Source organism: Lutra lutra, chromosome 14, assembly GCF_902655055.1.
Source record: "Lutra lutra chromosome 14, mLutLut1.2, whole genome shotgun sequence".
NCBI classification, from domain to species: Eukaryota; Metazoa; Chordata; class Mammalia; order Carnivora; family Mustelidae; genus Lutra; species Lutra lutra.
In genome coordinates, this window is record NC_062291.1 from 8,432,465 (window position 1) to 8,454,457 (window position 21,993).

At 43.0% G+C, this 21,993-nt stretch overlaps 1 protein-coding gene across 1 annotated transcript in view; it reads left to right on the forward strand.

Annotated features, from left to right (window-relative positions):
• LOC125084687 (contactin-associated protein-like 3) overlaps positions 1-18,126 on the forward strand; it is a 158,984-nt gene extending 140,858 nt beyond the window's left edge. The window contains exons 21-24 of the mRNA XM_047702357.1: positions 683-770; positions 12,412-12,642; positions 12,869-12,940; positions 17,441-18,126. Of these exons, the coding sequence (XP_047558313.1) occupies positions 683-770; positions 12,412-12,642; positions 12,869-12,940; positions 17,441-17,631 (582 nt within the window). The 3' untranslated portion in view covers positions 17,632-18,126. The remainder of the gene's footprint in view (positions 1-682; positions 771-12,411; positions 12,643-12,868; positions 12,941-17,440) is intronic.
• The last annotated feature ends 3,867 nt before the right edge of the window (positions 18,127-21,993 follow it).

Below are 21,993 nucleotides of genomic sequence, written 5' to 3' on the forward strand. Positions count from 1 at the left end.
AGAAAGTCCTGGGGACAGAAAACATAGTCAAAGTGTTTTCTTTAGCAATGTCGTTTGTTTGTTTAGCAAGATGCTGACAGGGTTCTTGTTACTATCTGACCGCTGAAAATGCCAAGCTGTCCTCGTCAGTAGGGAAATGTTGCCCAGTTTCTCCCAGCGATTACTGGCGACATTCCGACGAGAATGAGAGGCTTTTCCATCTGACTACAAAAGAGCAAAGGCGGCAGAAGTGTAAACACAAGGGGAAAAGCAAGATTTTGCTGAAAGTGGGAATACATTTTTTAAAAGCCTCCATGTTTCGATTATTCATTGTCACTGGGTTTTGAAGAATAACCTTTATATATTGAATCTGTGCCAGTAATACCTTTTGTGGCTTGTGTACTAATTTCTGTTTGAAATAAGTAAAAGCTTTAAGGTTTGAAATAGCTTATTGCATTTCTTTGTGGATCGTACCGATTACGGATCCCTAAACCATGACGACAAATAAAGGGGAAAGAATAAGCAATGGGGTGGTGTGAAATCCGAGGTGTTAAAACAATTGCTATGAAACCGTTTCACCTTTGTGACAGCTGAACATATGGCTCGTTTTTACCGTTTTCCTTGGTCTCCCTCAGACTCCCATTCTCTCATCACCAAAATTACTCGCCATTTTGATGTTTGCTTCTTGTGGAATATTTAATAGGTTAACCAGAATGCGAGGAGACAAGTCGTCCTGTCGTCAGGGACAGAATTCAATGCTGTCAAATCCCTTATGTTGGGGACAATCTTAGGTAAGTGTCAGAAAGAGCATCGTCCCCCCACCCCCAACCTCCTGACATGGATCAGAAGTGTCAGGTTGCAAACACGGGAAGGGTTCATGAGGCTGGAAGAAGCTCCTTGTCGTATTCATGGTTTCCCAGCAAGTGACAATCAAGGGAGAAGCCGCTCTTCTGTCCGAGTGTGCCTGTAAATCACCAGGGAGGGCTGTCTGCTAGGTGAGCCACAGTGACCCCTGAGAAGTGTCTCCACATGTGCCCTCTCACTTGGCAATCAAGCAGAATGAAACTTGGTATTTTTATAACAATTGAGGAAAGGCAAAATCAAAGCAGGTGTCATGTTCACAATTGTATATTAATCAGGGGTCAAATGCAGAAATCACCCAACAGTAAATATAGATTTACATTTACAAGAAGAAAGGACTCACATTTTCTTTGAGCAGGTGAGTACGTGTTGGGTGGTAGGCTGGGCCCTGCTCTGAGATGTGTTCAGTGCTCCCAGCTACCCTTGGAAGGTCAGGATCTGAAGATCCCCCACACCCCCTTCAGGGCTGATAAAAGCATACCAGACTACTTAAGCATCAAATTATTTATGCCTTTGTTTTCCCCCTTGTCACCAAGAATTAAATTGAAATAAAAGTAAAATTTGAAAGGATTTTTTTTTCCTTTTGATTGTTTATATTGTAAACTGTATGTGCTGTCAATATCTAAAGTTATTTGGGAGAAATCCTCTTGTAGTCTTGGGTAGAATTTCTGCTCTGGTACATGACACTCATCTGGCTGTGTTTGGTCCGAGATAATTCATGGACTCTTTACTACCTTTTCAGCCATTTGTACCTTGATTCTTTGATCATTTCTTTTATCCCTGACACATAAAACATCCTACAGATGCTGGAGATTTAGAGACAGCCCACGAGCCCATGTTCAAAATAGGGTAAGAAGCACAGTAACTGTTAAAACGGTGACATTTTTCTAAAAGATGATGGGCAATAAAATTATAAGTTCTTATTTTTCAGAGGAAATGGGGCAGATTGCAGCATGCCCTTATAAATGGTAAATGCAGATGCACATCATTTAGATGGTAGAAGGAACGGGAAGCTCTGTGTTGGTCCTGGGAGGGAGTTACAGGTGCAGGTTAAGCCAGTGAAGCAGGGTCCCGGGGTTCTTTGCTGTGAAAACAGTCTTGGCATCATGTAATGGATACCAACTTTGGGCCGAAGTGGTGGTCCTGCTTTCTAACTGTGCCTTAGTGTGGATAAAGAGTCGGGCCCCATGATGTGTTGGCAGAAAGGCTTTGCTGTGGCTCGCCATTCCTGCCTCCTCTGCACGTGCAGAGTGGGCCTCCAGCAGCTGGCGCAGAAATGCAGATGAGCACAGTTGTTCCCCTCGAGCACTGGGAGAAGTCTGTAGCTCAAACAGCCCATAGGAAAGGGAGGGGAATAGCTTAGTCTCTAATGTGTGACTTCAGGTGAGTTTTCTAGGCGTTTCTGGACATCCATGTTTTTGTGATATGAGTAGATTTTTTTTATTCTATTTTTTAAAGTTTTTATTTAAATTCTAGATGGCTGACATATAGTGTAATATTAATTTCAGGTGTAGAATTTAGTGATTCATCATCTAGATACAACACCCAGTAAGGTTTTTTTTCATTCTATTTAGAACAGTGGCAAAAAAAAAAAAAAAAAAAGGTGGGGGTAGTGTTTGCCTGAGTGGTTCAGTCGTTAAGCAGCTGCTTTCGGCTCAGGTCATGGTCTCAGGGTCCTGGGTTGAGCCCCACATCAGGCTCCCTGCTCAGTGGGAAGCCTGTTTCTCCCTCTCCTACTCCCCGCTGCTTGTGTTCTGTTTCCCACTGTCTCTCTCTCTGTCAAATAAATTTAAAAACCAAAACCAACACCGAAACCAAACCAAACCAAACAAAAACAGTGGCATAGTATAGAAAAACCACAAGAACTGGAAAAACAATGGAAAGAGATAAGGTTCTCCTCTGGCTTTGACCCATGAGAATAACAGTATACCATTAGCAGGAAGAGGTTATGAAGTTCCTAAAAAGTCAGAGCACACAATGAGTTTCACAGAACAGTGGGATGGAACCCCATCCTCGGCTGTCAGCTGAATAGTATAATTTTTTATACAATCCAAGTGGAAAGGAATTTTTAATATCCAAGTGGAAAAGAATTTGCTCCTTTTTTATGTGCTACTGAGCTCCACTCTCTGGCCTGTCAGTTACCATTCATGGCTTGAACAGAGTGAGGAGTAGATCATCTTAGGCGTGTGCAAGCCTCAGAGCTCAGCTTACTTACATGCAGGTGCGGTCTGTGAGTGTAGGGATGGCCCCGCCTGCCCCCAGCAGAGTCATCCCTCCTTTGTTGCTGGAGCAGGTTTCTGTGGGCACTCTTCCCAGCCAGGAGGACAGATAGGGTCAAGGAACAAAAGGAACACACCACATACAACTAACTGCTTGCCCTCAGTGACTCCAGCTCTGACAGGAGATGAGGCAGGTTCAGAAGTGACTGTGGCACAAGGTAGGAAGTTGCCAGCAGGAAGTGTGAAATTGACAAACATTTTTAAAGACAATTTAGCTTTGAATGTATTATCTGTAAAAAGATATGTCATGGATTATGAAAACTGATTTAATAACTAAACTACCTTATATAAAAGGAATCATTTTAATAAAAAGGAGAATAATACATTTTATCATATACATTTTTATTTTCCTGCAAGTTCATTTGTAGAGAGCAGTAGCACGGAATCGAAGATGTTAATGTTTTGATTCGAGAATGGTCTAGTCAAAAAGCATCTCTCTCAGGTTATAGAAATTGAAGTTGAAATTCAGCAATGAAGTTTATTGCTTGAAGCAACTGAGTCTAATAAAATTATAAATATTCATTTCATCTGTACCGGGAGGTACGCATCTTGATCAAAGGCTAATAATACTTTTCGTGTTTTGGGTAACTTTATTTAGGATAGCTTCTACTTAGCAGTAACTACGAGAAGATGACTATTTCGTGTTCAGATTTGGGAAATAGAAGCTGAGCTTCCTTTCATAAAGTTGCATAAAATAGACCAACAGACTGGCTAATGAAGAGCCATTCATTTTCCAAAGACAATTGTCCCGAGCTATGGCAAGCTGTCCTCCACTTATTTTTGGCGAGCTCCCTCGACTCAACAACATGTCCATTCAGTAAAAAAGCTTTGGGTCCCTGATGTGCACTTGTACTTCCCTGGGCATTTTGAATCCTAGAAACAAGACATATTGTACCTGCCCTCAAAGTGCTCTCAGTACAATAGGGAACATGAAGAATAAAGGAGTGTTCATGATGGATCTCCTTTATCATCATTATTATTTACCCTAATACGCGCTGGGAGGAGCGGTTCCGGGTCATCTTCTAGAGTAACAGGCTGCTCTTCCCATTCTTCAGTGGTCTTATTAACGACGATTACTCAGGTCAAGTGCTCCCGGTTACTATAAAATAATTTTAGTAAAATCCTAGTTTAAGTGCAGATTGTTAGGTTTCTAATTTTCTGTCCAGTCTTGACTCGGATGTGGCCTGTAACCCTGAAGTATGAGAGCTTTAAAATACAACAACCCAGTAAGGTGTCCTGGCATTTTCACTAGGTTTGATCTCTCTAAAGGCTTTTGTGTAAATGGTATTCTGTGGATTTTGTCTTTTGTGCATTAAAAAACAACAACAGCAAAGATCCCCAAAATACCAAAACAAAAATCTGTTTTGAAGGGTGCAGAGTAAAGATGTGCCTTTCTCTTTCCTTCTGGGAAAGAGTACAATAAGTTGAATGTAGTTCAAGTCAGTGCAGTCATGCGGATAAACCTTAGTGGGGAAAAGAAACCCACTGAAGGATCTTGTGTTGAAATGGAACTCCATATATGAGAATTGGGTTATGAATAATATGTGGGAGTTACTGATGCCCTCATGGACAGACTACAGTTTGGATATTAAAAGCTCCATTGACTTCTGTGATGTATGTTTTGTCTTTGCTGTGCTCTAAGAATTTATCTCATTTGGGAGGAAAGTCATAGGGTGGAAGACACGAAGATTTTATATAATTTCAGCAATATGAATACAAATGCAAAGATCCTCAACAAAATATTACCAAATCTAACCCAGTAACATAAACAAATTGTTATACACAACCAGATAAGATTTATCCTAGGAATTTAAGGTTGGGTCAGCAGATAAAAACAACCAATGTAATACAGCATATTAATAGAATAAAGGACAAAAACCACATGGTTGTCTCAATAGGCACAGAAAAAGCATTTGAAAAAAATCCACTGTGCTTTCATAAAAACAAAAACAAAACAAAACAAAAAAACAAAGTAGGAATAGAAAGAAACCTCCTCACATGAGAAAAGACAGCTACAAAAACCCCATGCCTAAACATCACACTTAATGGAAAATAATGGAAATCTTTCCCTAAGATCAGGAATAAAATAAGGATATCTACTCTCACCACCTTCCTTCAGAATTGTAGTACAGGTTTGAGTGAGGGCTACAAGGCAATAAACAAAGAGTAAAAAGTATCCAGAATGAAAAGGAAGAAGTAAAACTATCTCTATTTGTAGAGAACGGGATCTTGTAAGGAATCCATGAGAAAAGCTAATGGAGATAGTTCACAGTTGGAGCAAGGATATAAGATCAATGTACAGAAATTTATTGTATTTTTATACTAGCAATGGATAATAAAAAAATGAAATGAAGACCAAAATGTAAATTCCACTTAAAGTAGCATCAGAAAGAATAAAATACCTTGGAATAACTTGAACAGAAGAGGTGTGAGACACATACGCTGGAAACTATGAAGCACTGCTGGAAGGAATTAAGGAAGATTCACACGAATGGAAAGACATCCGTGTTTGTGGACTGGAAGTATTAACGTTGCTAAGGTGGTGGTGCTCCCCAAATTGATCTACAGGTTCAGTACAATTCCAATCCAAGTCCAAGTGGCAAGTTGATCCCAAATGCATATGGAAATGCGAGGGACTCCAATTAACCAAAACCATCTTGAAAAGAAGAGTGAAGCTTGAGTTTTTGCCCTGGATTTTAAGACTTGGTACAAAGCCATGGTGTCAAAACTTTGTGATGTTGGCATGAGGACAAACATATTGACCAACGGAGTAGATTGAGAGTCGAGAAGTCAAACTATTTATTGTCAGTTGACATTAGACATGGGTGCCAGGCCCATCCAGTGGAGGAAGACTAGTATCTTAAATGGTATAGAGCCAACAAGTTAAAAAAGCGACATTGACCCTACCTCACACCATTTAGAAAAATTAACTCAAAATGAATGATACTCCTCCATGTAGGAGCTACATATATAAAACTCCTAGACCAAACAATGCCTGTGCATTTTTGTGACCTTGGGTTAGGCACTGGTTTCTTAGAGAAGGCCTCTCAAAAGCTTTGGGTTAGATCATCATTTCTCAAAAGCACAAGCAGAAAGAGAAAAATATAAGTCAGACTTCCTCAAAATTAGAACCTTAGTAATTCAAAAGACACTACTAAAAAAATAAGAAGGCAATCCACAAAATGAGGATAAACATTCACAAGTCATGCATCTCATAAGAAATTTTTTTGACAAGTAACATTTTATTTATTTGTTTTTTATTTCTTTTCAGTGTACCAGAATTCAGTGTTTATGTACCACACCCAGTGCTCCATGCAATACGTGCCCTCCTTAATACTCACCACCAGGCTCACCCAACCTCCCACCCCCCACCCCTTCAGGACCCTGATTGTTTTTCAGAGTCCACAGTCTCTCATGGTTTATCTCCCCTTCCAATTTCCCCCAATTCCCTTCTCCTCTCCATCTCCCCGTGTCCTCCGTGTTATTTCTTATGCTCCACAAGTAAGTGAAAGCATATGATAATTGACTCTCTCTGCTTGACTTATTTCACTTAGCATAATCTTCTCCAGTGCTGTCTAAGTTGATACAAAAGTTGGGTATTCATCCTTTCTGATGGAGGCATAATACTCCATAGTATATATGGACCACATCCTCCTTATCCATTCATCTGTTGAAGGGCATCTTGGTTCTTTCCACAGTTTGGAAACCAGGCCATTGCTGCTATGAACATTGGGGTACAGATGGCCCTTCTTTTCACTACATCTGTATCTTTGTGGTAAATACCCAGTAGTGTGATTGCAGGGTCATAGGGTACCTCTATTTTTAATTTCTTAAGGAATCTCCACACTATTTTCCAAAGTGGCTGCACCAACTTGCATTCCCACCAACAGTGTAGAAGGGTTCCCCTTTCTCCACATCCTCTCCAACACACATTATTTATGGTCTTGTTAATTTGGGCCATTGTAACTGGTGTAAGGTGGTATCTCAATGTTGTTTTGATTTTAATCTCCCTGATAACTAGTGATGATGAACATTTTTTCATGTGTCTGTTAGCCATTTGTATGTCTTCATTGGATAAGTGTCTGTTCATGTCTTCTGCCCATTTTTTGACATGAATATCTGTTTTGTGTGTGTTGAGTTTGAGGAGTTCTTTATAGATCTTGGATATCAGCCTTTTGTTTATACTGTCATTTACGAATATCTTCTCCCATTCCATGGGTTGCCTCTTTGTTTTGTTGACTGTTTCTTTTGCTGTGCAGAAGCTTTTGATCTTGATAAGCCCCAAAAGTTCATTTTCACTTTTGTTTCCTTTGCCTTTGGAGACATATCTTAAAAGAAGTTGCTGTGGCTGATATCGAAGAGGTTACTGCTGATGTTCTCTTCTAGGATTTTGATAGATTCCTGCCTCATGTTGAGGTCTTTTATCCATTTAGAGTTTGTCTTTGCATATGGTGTAAGAGAATGGTTGAGTTTCATTCTTCTACACATAGCTGTCCAATTTTCCCAGCACCATTTATTGAAGAGACTGTCTTTTTTCCACTGTGTATTTTTTCCTGCTTTGTTGAAGACTATTTGACCATAGAGTTGAGAGTCCATATCTGGGCTCTCTCCTCTGTTCCACTGGTCTATGTGTCTGTTTTTGTGCCAGTACCATGCTGTCCTGGTGATCACAGCTTTGTAGCAAAGCTTGAAATCAGGCAACATGATGCCCCCAGTTGTTTTTCTTTTTCAACATTTCCTTAGCAATTCGGGGTCTCTTCTGAGTCCATACAAATTTTAGGATTGTTTGCTCCAGCTTCATAAGAAATTTTTTGTACAGAGTGTATACAGAGCTCTCACAGCCAAACAAAATGACAAATGACCCAATATAAAAATGGTCAAAAGATCTGGTCAAAGGCTGAAATCAAAGATTTCTTTGAAGAAGATTTACCAAAAACTGATATGAAATGATGCTCAAGATCATTAGCCAGCAAAGGAATGCAAATCTAAACCACAAGATATCACTAAAAAACCATAACAAGTGGAGGAGGTGGAGAAATTTGAGCGCTTGTGCATTGGTGATGGGAATGTAAAATGTGTGGCCACTGTGGAAAAACAGTTTGGCAGTTTATCTGGAAGTTAAACACGGAGTTACCATATGACCTCTCCTAGGTATATACCCAAGAGAATTGAAAACATATGTCCAGACACAAAAGATGTACGTAAATCCCCATAGCTGTGTTCTCCACTAATAACACAGCATGGGAATAACCCCAGCAACCGATGACTAAGTGATACAGTGTTATGTTTCATGCCAGTGTTTCACTGTGTGCCACAAACAAAAGTGAAATATTGGCCATAAAATGTAATGAAGTAGCAACACAGGCTACAAATGGGTGAAAACATGATGTTAAATAAATGAGGATAAATACGGAAAGTGACTTACTGTGTGATTTATTTTGTAGGAAATGTCCAAAATAGGTAAATCATAGAAACAGAAAGTTTAGGTTTGCCCAGGGCTGGAGAGGGGTAGGAATGCGATGTGGAGTCTAATGTGTACTGGGTTTCTTTAGGAGAGATAGAAAGATTCTGCAAGTGAATACTGGTAACGGTTTTACAACTGTGTAAATATACAAAATCCCCCTCAATTGTATACTTTAAAAAGATCAGTTTTATGGTTTGTGAATTGTATCTCAATTAAAAAAAAAAGTATTACAGATTCATTTCTTTTGCCAATGCCTCTTCTGCACACGCAGCTGGGAGAGGTGAGTGATGAGTTGTAACTGGGTGTCTAGTCTGAAGTGTGAATGAGTGTGTTCCAGGACAGGGTGTGATGGGAGGTGGGGGGAGGGAAGTGGAAGGGCTCAGGGTTCAGGACTGCTGAAACGGGCAGAGGCACATCGGGAGGGACTGCACAATTGTGAAGACGACTAAAGAACTAAGAGCAACGATTGTGTAGAGTTTTGATGTAATCACCTTGTTGGGTGAAAGAGTGGCGGGGATTGCCTACGTGTCATTACACGAAGAGTCTGTATTATGTACTAAGGACTAGTGCTCCAGGAAGTGCCTACTAGCATTGCTCACTCTGAGCACATCGGGTCCCAGATTACCCCTGATTTCTTCTCTGGTGTTAGCTGCAAGCACTGGGAGAGCCTGTGTTTGGGGGCCTGTGTTTTGGGGAGGAAGGAATAATTCATTTACTTCTTTCTCACTCTGAAAATCAGGGCCCCCTGGCTCTGAATTGTTGGAAAGATGGACTGGAAAAGTCTATCTTCTACTCGTTTTCTAATTATGTCATTTATCTAGAATTTAAAAAAAAAAAGTTTGACTTCCAGAGGGAAGGTCAGCATTGCTCAGCATGGTTATACCTATCCTCAGTGCCCCTCGTGGAGCAGGGGATGGGCTGGATGGTTGCACCATATTCCTTCTGCCATGGTAAGGGAGAGAGACGTCTTCCTTCATTCTGTTTGGGGCCAGATCATGAACCTGCAGGTCCACTGCTGGGTATGGGGCAGAAAAGATGCAACCTCTAGCTTTCCAGGACCCCCATACCATCTAAGATCCTCAGCCATGGAGTTTTCACTAACTGAACGATAAATCAAAGGCTAAAAAGATGATGTCGCCCCTAAGAAGATGGGGAGGAGGACTGAAGACAACTACAATTCCCACATCAAAATAGAGCCATTAAAGAAGACAGAACACAACTGTGATGAGTCTTGGCACTCAAGGACACTTGAAAAAGTCACACACCAACTCTGGGGGTTAAAGCAAATACGGGTTTTCACAATTTCACAGGGTTATCTGAAGGAGAGAATCATCACTGGTTCTCATTAGACAGTGGTCTGGAATATTACAGAGATGGGCTATCTCAAATCGCAGAGAAAAAAAGATTAAGAGAGAGAAATTAGAAGGGAAAATAAGAGAAAACCTAAGGGGGATAATTAGAGATCCAGAAACAGAACTGGAAGCAAAGACAGTAATTATGCATGAAAAAAAAAAATTCTCTGAGCTAAAGGAAAACTGGAGTTGCAGATTAAAAGAACGCATCAATTCCAATGAGAAAAGACATACAACTGAGAAAATTTCCGAATTGCAAAACCCATAGAGAAAAGTCCTCCAAACTTTCCAGGCAGAAGTTAGTACAATGAAAAAATAATGATTGTGGCATCAGCATCTAACTTCTCATTTGTTACAGCGGGATAAAAAAATGATGTGGATTATCATTAGTATGGCTGAGGAATGAGCCACAATGCAAGCATCTAATATATAATGTATTTGACAAGGTTTAAAAAAGATATTTTGGGTAACAAGGAAGGATGGAGATTAAATATGGACCATGCCTCCCATCTGAGGAAAATACTAGAGAATTATTCCAGTCAAAAAACGAATCACAAGCATGACCTCAGGATGGAAAATATGAAGGCAGCAGAGAGCAATGAGCAGTAAACTTGCATGCATCTTGGTAACCTGTAGGCATACAAAGTCATGGCTACAGCTGTGGGGGTTAATAACAGGCTATGGGCGAACGTGAGCCCACCCACATATGCCCATACCCACAATCCACAAGTACGTATAAATGTCAAGTACAAGTTCTTGACTGCAATACATTGTTCTACCGGTGTTCCTTTCTTGAATAATAGCTCTGCCTATAGACATTTTTAAATTTATCTTTAAAATGAATTTCACAAAGTTAGTCCAATTAGTTACTAAGATACATGTCTGCCCAGGATTGATTCTGTGACCCGGGCCTGGTAGCGCTCGTGTCAGACTTTGACCAGGAAAGCTAGTGTTGTCCGGTTCCTCTTTTGGCTCAGTGGCTGGACTTTTAATTGGCCTGTGGTGTTTTGTTTTTGTTTTTAGTATTTTAGCGTTGTGGCAGTCCTATGTTACTATCACAGCGTTTTCCTGTTTTAGTTCTTCTTGATATTCTTTTAAGTATATTCAAGCATGGATGCCTTTCTTTACGGAATGAATATATATTGTCTGAATGCAAAAAAAAAAAGTGACCTTTAAAGAACTCTATTTTTTATTTATTTTATTTATTTTTTATTTGAGGGAGAGAGAGTGTGCATAAGGGCTGGGGGTGGGCGGAGGTCAGTTGGAGAGGGAAGAGCAGACTCCCCGCAGAGCAGGGAGCATGAAGGGGCTCAATCCCAGGACCCCTAGGTCATGACCTGAGCCAGAGGCCAACCCTTAACCAACGGAGCCACTGGGTGCCCCAGAAGAGCTCTTTAATCTAAAATGATCATTCAACTGAGTTGTCTCCAGCTGGCTTACTTCACTGTAAGAATTTACCTGAAATTCATCATACATAAGCCTCCTTGATATGATCAGCCTGGCCAAGAGAACTGTGTGTTTCAGAGAGTTATTTATTAGAATTGTAGCAATGTAAACATGCCCCTCATTTTAGTTGCTTTTAGAGGTCTTTTACAGCTCTGCAAAAGACCCCACACGGTGGCCGACTTGTGGAAGGCACCAGGTGAATTCTTGGTTGCTGTGTCTGGTTGGTAGGAGATGTCAGCCGGCCAGTGGACACACTGAAGCAGGGAGGGAGTCAGATGCAGATGTCGCGGGTCCCCACACTGAGGCGGCTTCCCTGCACATCCATTAAACGTCCGAAGCCGTGTGCACGTAACTGGGCCGGGTCAGATTTGGGGCGCACTGAGCAAGTGCAGTGTAGGGGCTAATCGTCCTCAAAGTGAAGGGATTGGTGCTCTGCTCTCGTGGGTCCCTCGCGGCCCTTCTCCCGCTAACCAACCTCGGTCAGATCCGAGCCAGGTCGGGGGCTAGGACGGGCAGCCAGCCCAGACTTACGGGAAAGGGACAGAGCCCACCGCTGTGACGGGGGAAAGGCAGCAGGAGGTGGGGTTCCCCAGTGGCAGCTGCAGCTGGCGCGGGGCCTCTGTGGGGCTGAGAACGGGGCCAGAGTCAAGTGTAAATGGGGAGGCTAGAACGCCCCAGGGATTCCCAGAGCACTGTTGACCCCATGCGGGTGACATTTCACTGTGACCACCTCGATTACCGGCCACAGATCCTGTTACAAAATACTGCCGTGATCTTTGAAACGCGCAACAGCAGAGGGTGGAATCCTTTGTTGGGCGGGACTGCCCCCGGGGATGCTTCGGCCTGCCCGCGGGGAGAGCTGGCGCCCGCCGGTCACCAGTGGGGGCCGCAGGGACGGCCCTGCCTGTCTTGCCCTACGGAAGGAAGGGCCGAGGATTCCGAGGACGGGTCGGTTGGTGGCGGCCCTGCAGACGCGGGCCAGGCCTGCGACCCCCGCGCCCTAATGCGTGCCCCGCTTGTCTGCCCTCAGAGCCCCCAGGCGCGGACCCGGACACGCTGCGGGCCAGCGCGCGCGGCTTCACCGGCTGCCTGTCGGCCGTGCGCTTCGGCCCCGCCGCTCCGCTCAAGGCTGCGCTGCGCCCCGGCGGCCCCGTCGCGGTCACCGTGCGCGGACACGTGGCCGCCGCGTCCCAGTGCGTGGAGCCCAAGGGGGCCGGAGCCCCGGCGTGGGAGGCCACCCGCCCAATCGCAGGTGGCGCAGGTGCGTGCCCCTCCGCCCGCGGTTGCGCTTGCCGCCGCGGTCCTCCACCCGGTCTGCACCCCAGGGCTGCCCAGGACCTCGGTGGGGTCGCCTGGCCCTGCTCTGGTCTGGGTTTCATGCTCCTTCCCGCCTGCGCAGCGCTCTGCTCTCCTGTCTTCTCCTGTCAGATGTTTGCGAATGTCACCAAAGTCCTCTTCCCCTGTCATTCTCCCTTTCTCTGCTGTAGGTGGTTCTGGACCGACAGACGGGGAAGAGCCCTTAGTTAGCGCTGACAGAAGTGGCCCTGCTGTCATCGGAGGTAACAGGGCTGTGAACGACCTGGTCCTTGGCACTGCTGTCACCGCGGGCATAAACATGTGTTCTGGAGTCGAGCTGAGGGGCGAGGTCAATGGCAGGACACCCCTTTGCGGGCGTTCTTCACGGGCTTGCCCCCATGTAGGCCTCTGCTGGGGCTGAGTGGGGCTGAGTGGAGGGAACTATCCTTTAAAGGATAGTTGCCGAACTACAGAGTAATAAGGCTTTTCATTTGAAAATACCCATTCATATCTCTCAGGAGATCATATTATATAGACACCGCAGGTATATGACATATTCACCTTTACTTCTTTGATCCAAAATAGCCACGACTTCTCAGTCCATTCGCCCAAAACTTTTAAAAATAATATTAGAAGTAAAGCATTAGGTGAGTTTAGAACCACCTAAACTGTGCAAGTTGTCATTTTCATAAACACAAAGATAGAAAACAGATTTTTCTAAACATAAATATATGGAACTGTTTTCTGGTGTCAGTCTTATCTTAGATTTACATATATTTATTTGTATTTCTAAATGTAACTATTCACATATATTTGTATTATATATACACACGTTCAGTGTCACATGTATTCTATACATGTGATGGTAAAACTGGATATAACACAGCTCTTTAAAACAAAGTCCTATAGATAAACTATGTATGTATTTACATATATATTCACATATAATGTATATTTATATTTTTTATGTACTTACATATGTTTGAAGAGGTACAAGTAATTCCATCTTAAATATCTCCCACTGTATTCTCTGAAACAGAATTTATTTAGGCCTGCTTTAAAAAATGAATATTCAAGTTTCCTCCTTATGATTCAGAGAACGCTTACATTTGTTAGACTAATGGAATGTGTCTGTTGTAAACTCTGCGGGCTAGGAGGGAGCGAGCTGCTCTCCATTCCACGGCTATTCCAGATAAGGGAGGTCATCCCCAAGCTGGGGGATGCAGGTAGGTGTCCACTTTTCAGGCAGACCAGACTGCATCTGCCCATTGGGTTTCTGTTCATCAAGATGCCAGTTTTCTCCAGACTATTAGGAAGGTACTCAGACATTTTCACGTGCTGACCAAATCTGTGTAAGAATGTGAACTTGCCCATTCCTATCGTAACCACTTCTGTTTTTCTAATGAATGAGGTATATGATCTCCTGATTTCACAACTCCAGGAACAAAGAAACATATGTGTTATTTATAATGTACACTTAAAAGGATTACTTTTGTGTTAAAATATAAATCAAGTCTTAATCCTGAACTGTTCTCATTTATTTTGAGTGAGAAGACTTCAGTATAAAGCGAAAAGTTGATTTAAAATAAATCGACTTAAATGTGATTCATGTTTTTGAAGTAGGAATCAAAGTCCAAACATGCAAAATGTCATGGTTGGTGCCATGTTTAGAGAGAGCAACGATGATAGGTTGGTGCTAGAATAGAAGGTGTGGTCTTCGGAGCTGTATTGCCTTTGGTTAAATATCACTGGCAAGTTGTACAAAGTAAGTAAGTTGCACCAATATTTTTCCCCTTGAGAAATCCTGCTTGGCTCCTTGCCGCTTCCTGTCAGCGAATGGGAGAAGAATGAGGCACAAACAAGTCAGCTGCAAGAGAAAGCGAGCAGGGGACAACAGTAGAAAAGACTGTTGCCCCGAACAACTCCTCAGTCCCGCTTTCATTAGATAGAAACAGTAACCAACGGAAGAGCCGAAGAAGGCCAAACATTAGTCATAGGCCTTGTAGATAAACAAGAAGGAGGGCAAAATATGTCTGGACAAGCAGTATAAAATTTATAGTCGAACAAGCACATTCAAAGGACTTATCTAAGTAGCCACAGGTGCTCTCTGGGGGGGGGGGGGGAAGGGGAGATAATGGAAAAATGAAGCAGGCGGCGTTCCACCCTGAGTGGGCCAGGCGTTCCCAGCTGCTCAGCTTCAAGGCCGTATATTACCGTCCTCTCCCCTACAGCCTGTTGCCAGTATGTGTTTTTCTTAAGGCTATATCTAAATGTGCTTGGTAACTAGTAAAATTCCCCATGGGTTATATTTTAAGTAATACATTGTTCTGAGGGTCAGCTGTAGCTCCTGACAGACGGGAGGGAGAATCAGAGCACATGGGGTGTTAGGGAGGTAACAACTCAGGTTATGGCCCCTGCAACTCATGTGGCTCTGCCTTCGATCTGTATGGTAGCTGTGTGCTGCGTGGTGTGTCTGCTGCCAAGTATATTGAGCTGCAGTGTAGAATCCTGGGTGGAATCCTCAGCCCTGTGTCCGAATGACCACAGTCCGCACCACATGTAAAGTACTTAGTCCAGTTAAAGAACCACCCCAGCAGGTGGATTTCTCCACGTGCTACGCTCCATCACCTCTCCTCTTGCAAACAAAGGGTATAATACAGGAAGGGGAATTAACCTAAATCATGTTCACACCTGGTACACCGGAGATCATGGAGTGTTTCTTGCCACATGATCCATCATGTTGATGAACAGGCAGAGAAGGACACAGATGTGTAGATGGATGGAGAGGCAGACAGACCTAAGTGCTTTTCACAAATGCATTCACAGTTGGATTGCTGAAAGGAAGGTTATGGAAGGCATCGGATGCATTAGTCACGTCATCTTAGTCTCTTCAGAGAGCAGATGAAGACAGAGGTTGCTCTAGAACCCTACCAAGTCTCACAGAATGAGCAAGCTAGTACTCAGTTACATACATAATAACATCCTGGGTGTTTGAGGGTAATGGTGACAGTGATTGGATAACCAAGTGGCCTGATCACTGTTATTGAGTTCCTGTCCCTGACACTAAAATTGGATACAATGTAGCCTTTCAAAGTGAAGTCCTATAACAAAACTTAAGAGTAATTAAAGCGACAACTGTTTGTTGTCAGGTGAGGTGCAAGGTGTAGTGAACGTGTCGACTGTTGTACTTGTTAGTATTTAAGAACCTTTCCAGAGGTTCTGAGCATCTGATCAGGAATCTCTGTGACCAGAGGCACCCACCGAGCTGCGAGTCTGTTGGGCTCCATTATGCTCTTTATCTCTGTCCCAGAGCATAGTGAAGAATCTCCATTTAACAACACGAATTTGGATTTAGCTAACTAAACAGTAGTGCATTTTCTAACATTTGCTAACTGCAATATCAATGCCTGTGTCAGTCATCTTAAAGGTGTTTGACTGACGAACGCTGTTTTGGTACCTCCCTGTTTCGGTATGGATTAACATTCATTCTTTAATGAATATGGCAGCTTGAGCAAACCCCTCTAGGCCTCATCTGACCGTCCCAACCCTGGCAGCCCTTGAAAAAAATCAGAGGAAATTTTAAAACAATACTGGTGTCCAAGCCTCCCACTGAAGATTTTGAGCTATCATCTGCTGTGCAGCCAAAGTTGAGAAGCACTGACACAGCTAACACTTCAGGACTTAAAGCATTATCAGCAAAAGATGTCAAATAATCTACTTTCCCTGTCGCTGAACATTGTCTCTCTTTCTACAAATTTTTAATACAGTGGTATATTGGTTATCTACTGCTGCCTGACAGATCACCACCCACTTAGAGCTTAACCCAACTCCTTTTTAGTATGTCCCAGTTTCTGTGGGTCAGGAGTCTGGGCAGAGCTTAGCTGGGTCCTCTGCTCAGTGTCACAGAAGCCTGCAATGAAGGTGTCAGCCAGCATTGAGGTCTCATCTGGAGATTCCTCTGGGGAAGGATCCACTTCCTCCTCCGCATGGGTGTTGATGGCATTCAGAGTCTTGTAGCTGTAGGACTGAGAGCGTCTCAATTTTTGCTGGCTGCCCTTAGCACCTAGAGTTTACCTGTAGTTCTGTGCCATGTAGGGATTCCCATATGGACTCCCACCATGACACCTGCCCCCTTACCACCAGCAGGAAGAGGGACGGTTCCATAAGACAGGTGCTACCATCTCATATACCATAAAATCATAACCAAGGTACAGCACATCACCTCTGTTGTTTTCATTGGTTAAAAACAAGCCACAGGCCCTACACACAAGCAACTGAAGGGGATCACGCACAAGGCATGGCCCCCAGCAGCAGAGATCACGAAAGACTTTTCTAGGCTCATAGAAGGAACTGGTGTACTCACCACAGAGCTGTAAATCAGCAGAACGCCAGCAGCAGATCTTTTTAATGTACTTGTACATAAGTATTTAATTACTCTATGACAAGTCTATATACTCCGTCCTTTTAAAATAATGAAAACGTGCTTGCTTGTTAGCATGAAGTGAGGGCATGACCTAGAGGCCACACTGTGGTTCCGAATTTTAACAGGCAGGCACCAAGTGAAAGCCAGGCCAATAGATTTTTAACCTAAAGGCAAAAAACTGCTGTATCCAAAGGACGTGCGGACTTAGAACTCAGTGTTCCAGTAGGCAGTGCCCACTTTCCTGACGGTGCACGTGTGATGTACGTGAGCTTGCTATCAGCTACGTGAGTCCTGCACGTTACAAGTCTGTTCTGACTGCACCTCCCACTTCTCTCACCAGGTGTGATAGCAGTGGTGGTATTTGTCTTGCTCTGTCTCACCACCGTGGCCGCACGCATTTATCAGCAGAGATGGCTGTACCAAAAAAACGAGTCAACTGTTCCCCCGGCTGGAGACAGCGCTGAGACGGCTCTGAAGAGTGAGGTCAATGTGCAAAGCTCAGTCAGTGAGAGCCAGAGAGAGTACTTCTGAAGGGCAGCGGCGCCTCACTTCAGGCTCTGGTGGGACTTTCTCGCTAAGCAGGGGGGGTCCCAGCAGATGAAGCACCCCACCCCCGTTCCCCGGACAGGTGGCCATCCTGCAGCACCGTCAGCTTGCTCGAGTGCGGTCCTGGGAGGCTCTGCTTTGTGCTGCTTCATGACCTGTGTGTGTAGAAGGACTCGGCAGTGCCCATTAACCCCTGTGCGGCGGTGTCTGTCTGGCCCGATTGTTGAAAATTCACACGTGGTTTGCATAATGACTTTGGGTTTGAAGTGAGAACAAGGATGTAAGCTGTGGTCCTACTCTCTTAAAAATGAGACCTGGAAGTTTATAAATGTCAAAGTTGGACCCTAGTGTTGTGTGTTGCGTACTAATCTGTGTTTTGCCTCCTTTATCGATCACCTGCGGATGCTTCTAAGCCGGGAAGTGCTTCTCTGATGGTCTTGGAGTGCGTTTCTATCTCTGTTTGAACCAGAGCCCACGGGCTGAAAATGCACTAGCGACCTAGAAAAAAACATTTTTTTTTTTTTGCCGATTGTTTTTATGATCTGTCTCTTTAAAGTCAGCTTGCATACATTTTTAGTGATGAAATGAATATTGAATGCCAGCTATGAAATTGTAGTATTGTATTCATTTACGGAACAGAAAAATTCATAGGTAGCAAAGCGCGTAAAGCATTCTAGTCTGCGCTACTTTGCTTTTTTTCTTTGTAATTTGTCATTTTAATCTTTGTAAATTATGATAAAGATCAGCTGACCATCTCCCCAACATGTATATTTTCTAACTGAAATAGTGCCCAGGTATAAACTGGCCTGGACACTGCAAATGTATCCTTCCTCCCTTTCATCAGAATGAACTTAATCCTTTTTTTTTTAAGATTTTATTTTAAAGAGAGAGAGAGAGAAAGAGAGATCACAAGTAGGCAGAGAGGCAGGCAGAGAGAGAGGGGGAAGCAGGCTCCTCGCTGAGCAAAGAGCCTGATGCGGGCCTCCATCCCAGGACCCTGAGATCATGACCTGAGCTGAAGGCAGAGGCTTAACCCACTGAGCCACCCAGGCACCCCTGAACTTAATCCTAAATTTGTTTCTTTCAAATGTGGGGTGCTATGGTCACAATTCTTTGCAGTCTTGTGGTTCTCTTGTTCTGAAGGTTGTCACAACAACTGGATTTCTTGCAACTGTCTTTTCATTTACTTGGGAAAAGTCCCGTTTTGAACAAAAGCTCTCCATTTCTTTTTTCTAAATTCCGAGTGATCTAGGCAAACCATTCTCTGAAATACCATCTCAGTCTAGTCACTGTTTGGAATGTCGGGGGAAGGGTGCTGATGCCAGGGAAAATGCAGGTTGTAGGATGTGGACCCAATCTGTCATTCTGGTCAGGAATCTAGGATCTCAGAGTCAGAGTCATCCATCAGAGCACCCAGAATCAACCAGTTCATTTCATATTCGGGGATATTTGCATACTCGGGGCATAAAGAATTTGTATTAACCACAGGAATTTTTCCAGTAACGACTTTTGTGGTAGGGGTCAGAGGATAATTGCACGGAGCTGACCATTTGCACTCACTAGCCATTTCTAAGTGAAATGCCTTGATAAGCCACTTGCCACGTGCCTGCCAGGAATCACGTTGCTTCCTTTGACCACAACAGGACCACCCAGAACTCCATACACGGAGCCTTGCTATGACCTTTGAGTGTATGCCTATTTTTCTGTGATTTTTTTAAACAATAGAAAAAGATATCCTCGGTACTAAGCCTTTTCTCAAAAAACAAAACAAAACAAAACAAAAACCCTTTTTTCTTATGGTTTCATATTAGTTTTCTATAAGGTTTAACAAATCACCATAATATATTATCTCATAGTTTCTGTGGATCAGGAGCTGGGCACGGGGTTTATCGTGTTTTCTGCAAGGCTGCCTTGAGGCATCTGCCAGGACTGTGTCCTCATCCAGAGACTCAACTGGGGAAGTCCTCGGTCTTATGGTTATGGGCAGCATTCCATTCCTTACTGTTGGAAGATTCCTGGAAGCCTTCTTCTGCTCGAGACCAGCAAGAGAGAGAGAGAGAAAGAGAGAGACAGAGACTCTAGAGCAAGTCTGCTAACAAGAGGGAGTTTTAAATACTGTAACATGATGATGGGAGTGAAGGCCCATCCCCACTGCCAAATTCAGTTGGTTATAAGCAAGTCCTACGTCCTGCCCACACTGAAGAGGGGGGTATCACAGAAGGACTTGAACCAGCAGGCTGAGATCATGGGAGTCACGTGAAAGTTAATCTACCACAGTACTATATTGAAGTTTCTTTAAGTGAAGAATGAAGGATTTTCAGGGTTTCAATAGAGTAATATATGAAGAACCTACTTCAGTGAATGATATATACTCCCCCCGCCCCAAAAGGCTTATGCACAGTGGAGAAGGATTCAGCATAAAAATGATAGGTTCTAGTTAATGCACAGCTGACTGTTAACACCCTGAAATCACGACAACTTTAACAAATGATCACAATAAGTTCCGGAAATGTTCATCACTTTGGTAGCTGGCATTTTGCAGATTTATAGATAGTGAAATTAATTGTATTCTGCTCTCTTTTTAAAAGAGAAAACAAAATATTTGTACCAAACTGCAGTGACGTGTCACCCAGTTTACTGATTTGTAAATTTTACCTGCTTATTTGTTAATGAAATAATCTTTTTGAATTAAATTAGGAAAATATTTTTAAGAGAAATCGAATGAAATTTGAATTATGAAATTATATTGATTTCCCCCTAAAATATTAAAAATTGTGCAAATGCATATATTCTGTTGTGGTGTGTGTATTATTTTATCTCTGCTGTATATAGAGAGTACTATGCTCTGTTAATATGATTTGCCAAGGTATTTAAATTGTCAAACACAAAGTAAAACATGAAGTGCCTAGTATTTACTGATTACTACGACTTAAAATACCTATGAATGTAGGTATTTATACGTTTGCCAGAGAACAATAATTTAGCATTCAGTAAGTTATTTGTTGAATGTTTACTATGTACTCAAAACAGGTTACACAAAATTTCCCCCCGGAGCTGGGTTTCTAGAGCACTGTAAATATACAAATCCCAGTTTGCAAATAACACCTTTCTATGAAATAAATGTTCAAAGATAATAATTCCCCAAGTTTTATTTCCAAACGGTAAAGGAAAATAGCACATAATTAACACTTATTATTTGGACTAGAACTTCAGAACCCCTGCTTACTCCATGATGAAGTAAAGCCCCCTTCACTACCACCCCAGGATTATGTAGCTGTAGAGAAAAACATGTTGGGGCATTCTGTGTGTCTAGAATAATCACCATTTCTGGAATTTTTGTTTGTTTTTTTCTTTCCTTACAGAACATCTGGTAGATAATTGTTTTCCATGGGTTTTTTACAAATAAAATATAAAGTTCACGATTCTTACCCTGAAGGAGGACAAACGCGATGGATGTATTTTCCTGTATAGGCATAAACTGATGGTGACAATGCGACTGGGATGTTGAAATAGTCTTCCCACACAGGGGGCCGTGGACCGTCTTCCCACATGGGGGTCGTGGACCCATAATGAATGGACACGTTTATTGCGTTGCTTAATCTGTTCGCAGTGCATGTAACTAACATGTTAAGGAGTCCCTGGGTGCTCTCTGTGGTCCTGGTGGTCTCCTAAGCCAGCCTGGCTCATCAGGCGTGGCAACATGGGAGGAAGAATTAAGAAGATAGTGATAAACATGAAGTGGTCTGCCTTCCAAATGAGGAAATGGACTTGGTGCATCTCCAGCTCCCCTGGAGACCATGGGCTCGTTTTCAAGCTCTAGGGCATTGGAAGATTCTCTACACATTGAAAACACTACAGCTGAACAAAAATGTTATTAGTGCTAGATCTTCGGGCTACTTAAACCTACACGAGTATTACGACGTTTTGGGGGGGACGAATGTATTCATAAGCACTGACCTAACCCTTGGGAAGGCTTAGCGCAGCCCCTAACCTACAGTGAGTCTGTTAGTTTACTGCTTCTGTTGAGTCAGCTGAGGCTTTGGAGATCTCATACATATAAAGTAAACTGAAGTGGGAATGAACGTGGTTATTTGGGTATCTTTTTTTTAGATATAAACAGTTTTTTTTAGATATAAACAGTTGACTCTGATAGTTCAGGCCCCATGGGAAAGAGTCATTAACTGAAAGTAACTCATTAGTAACCATCTCACATCCAAGCTAATGGTGTGGGAGCCACTTTATCCATGCTTACAGGGGAGTAACAGGAGCCGCAGATGCGGTCGTCCAGGTCATGGGACACTCGCAGTCACAGGAGCAGGAGCCAGCCAGGCCAGGCCCCGATTTCCA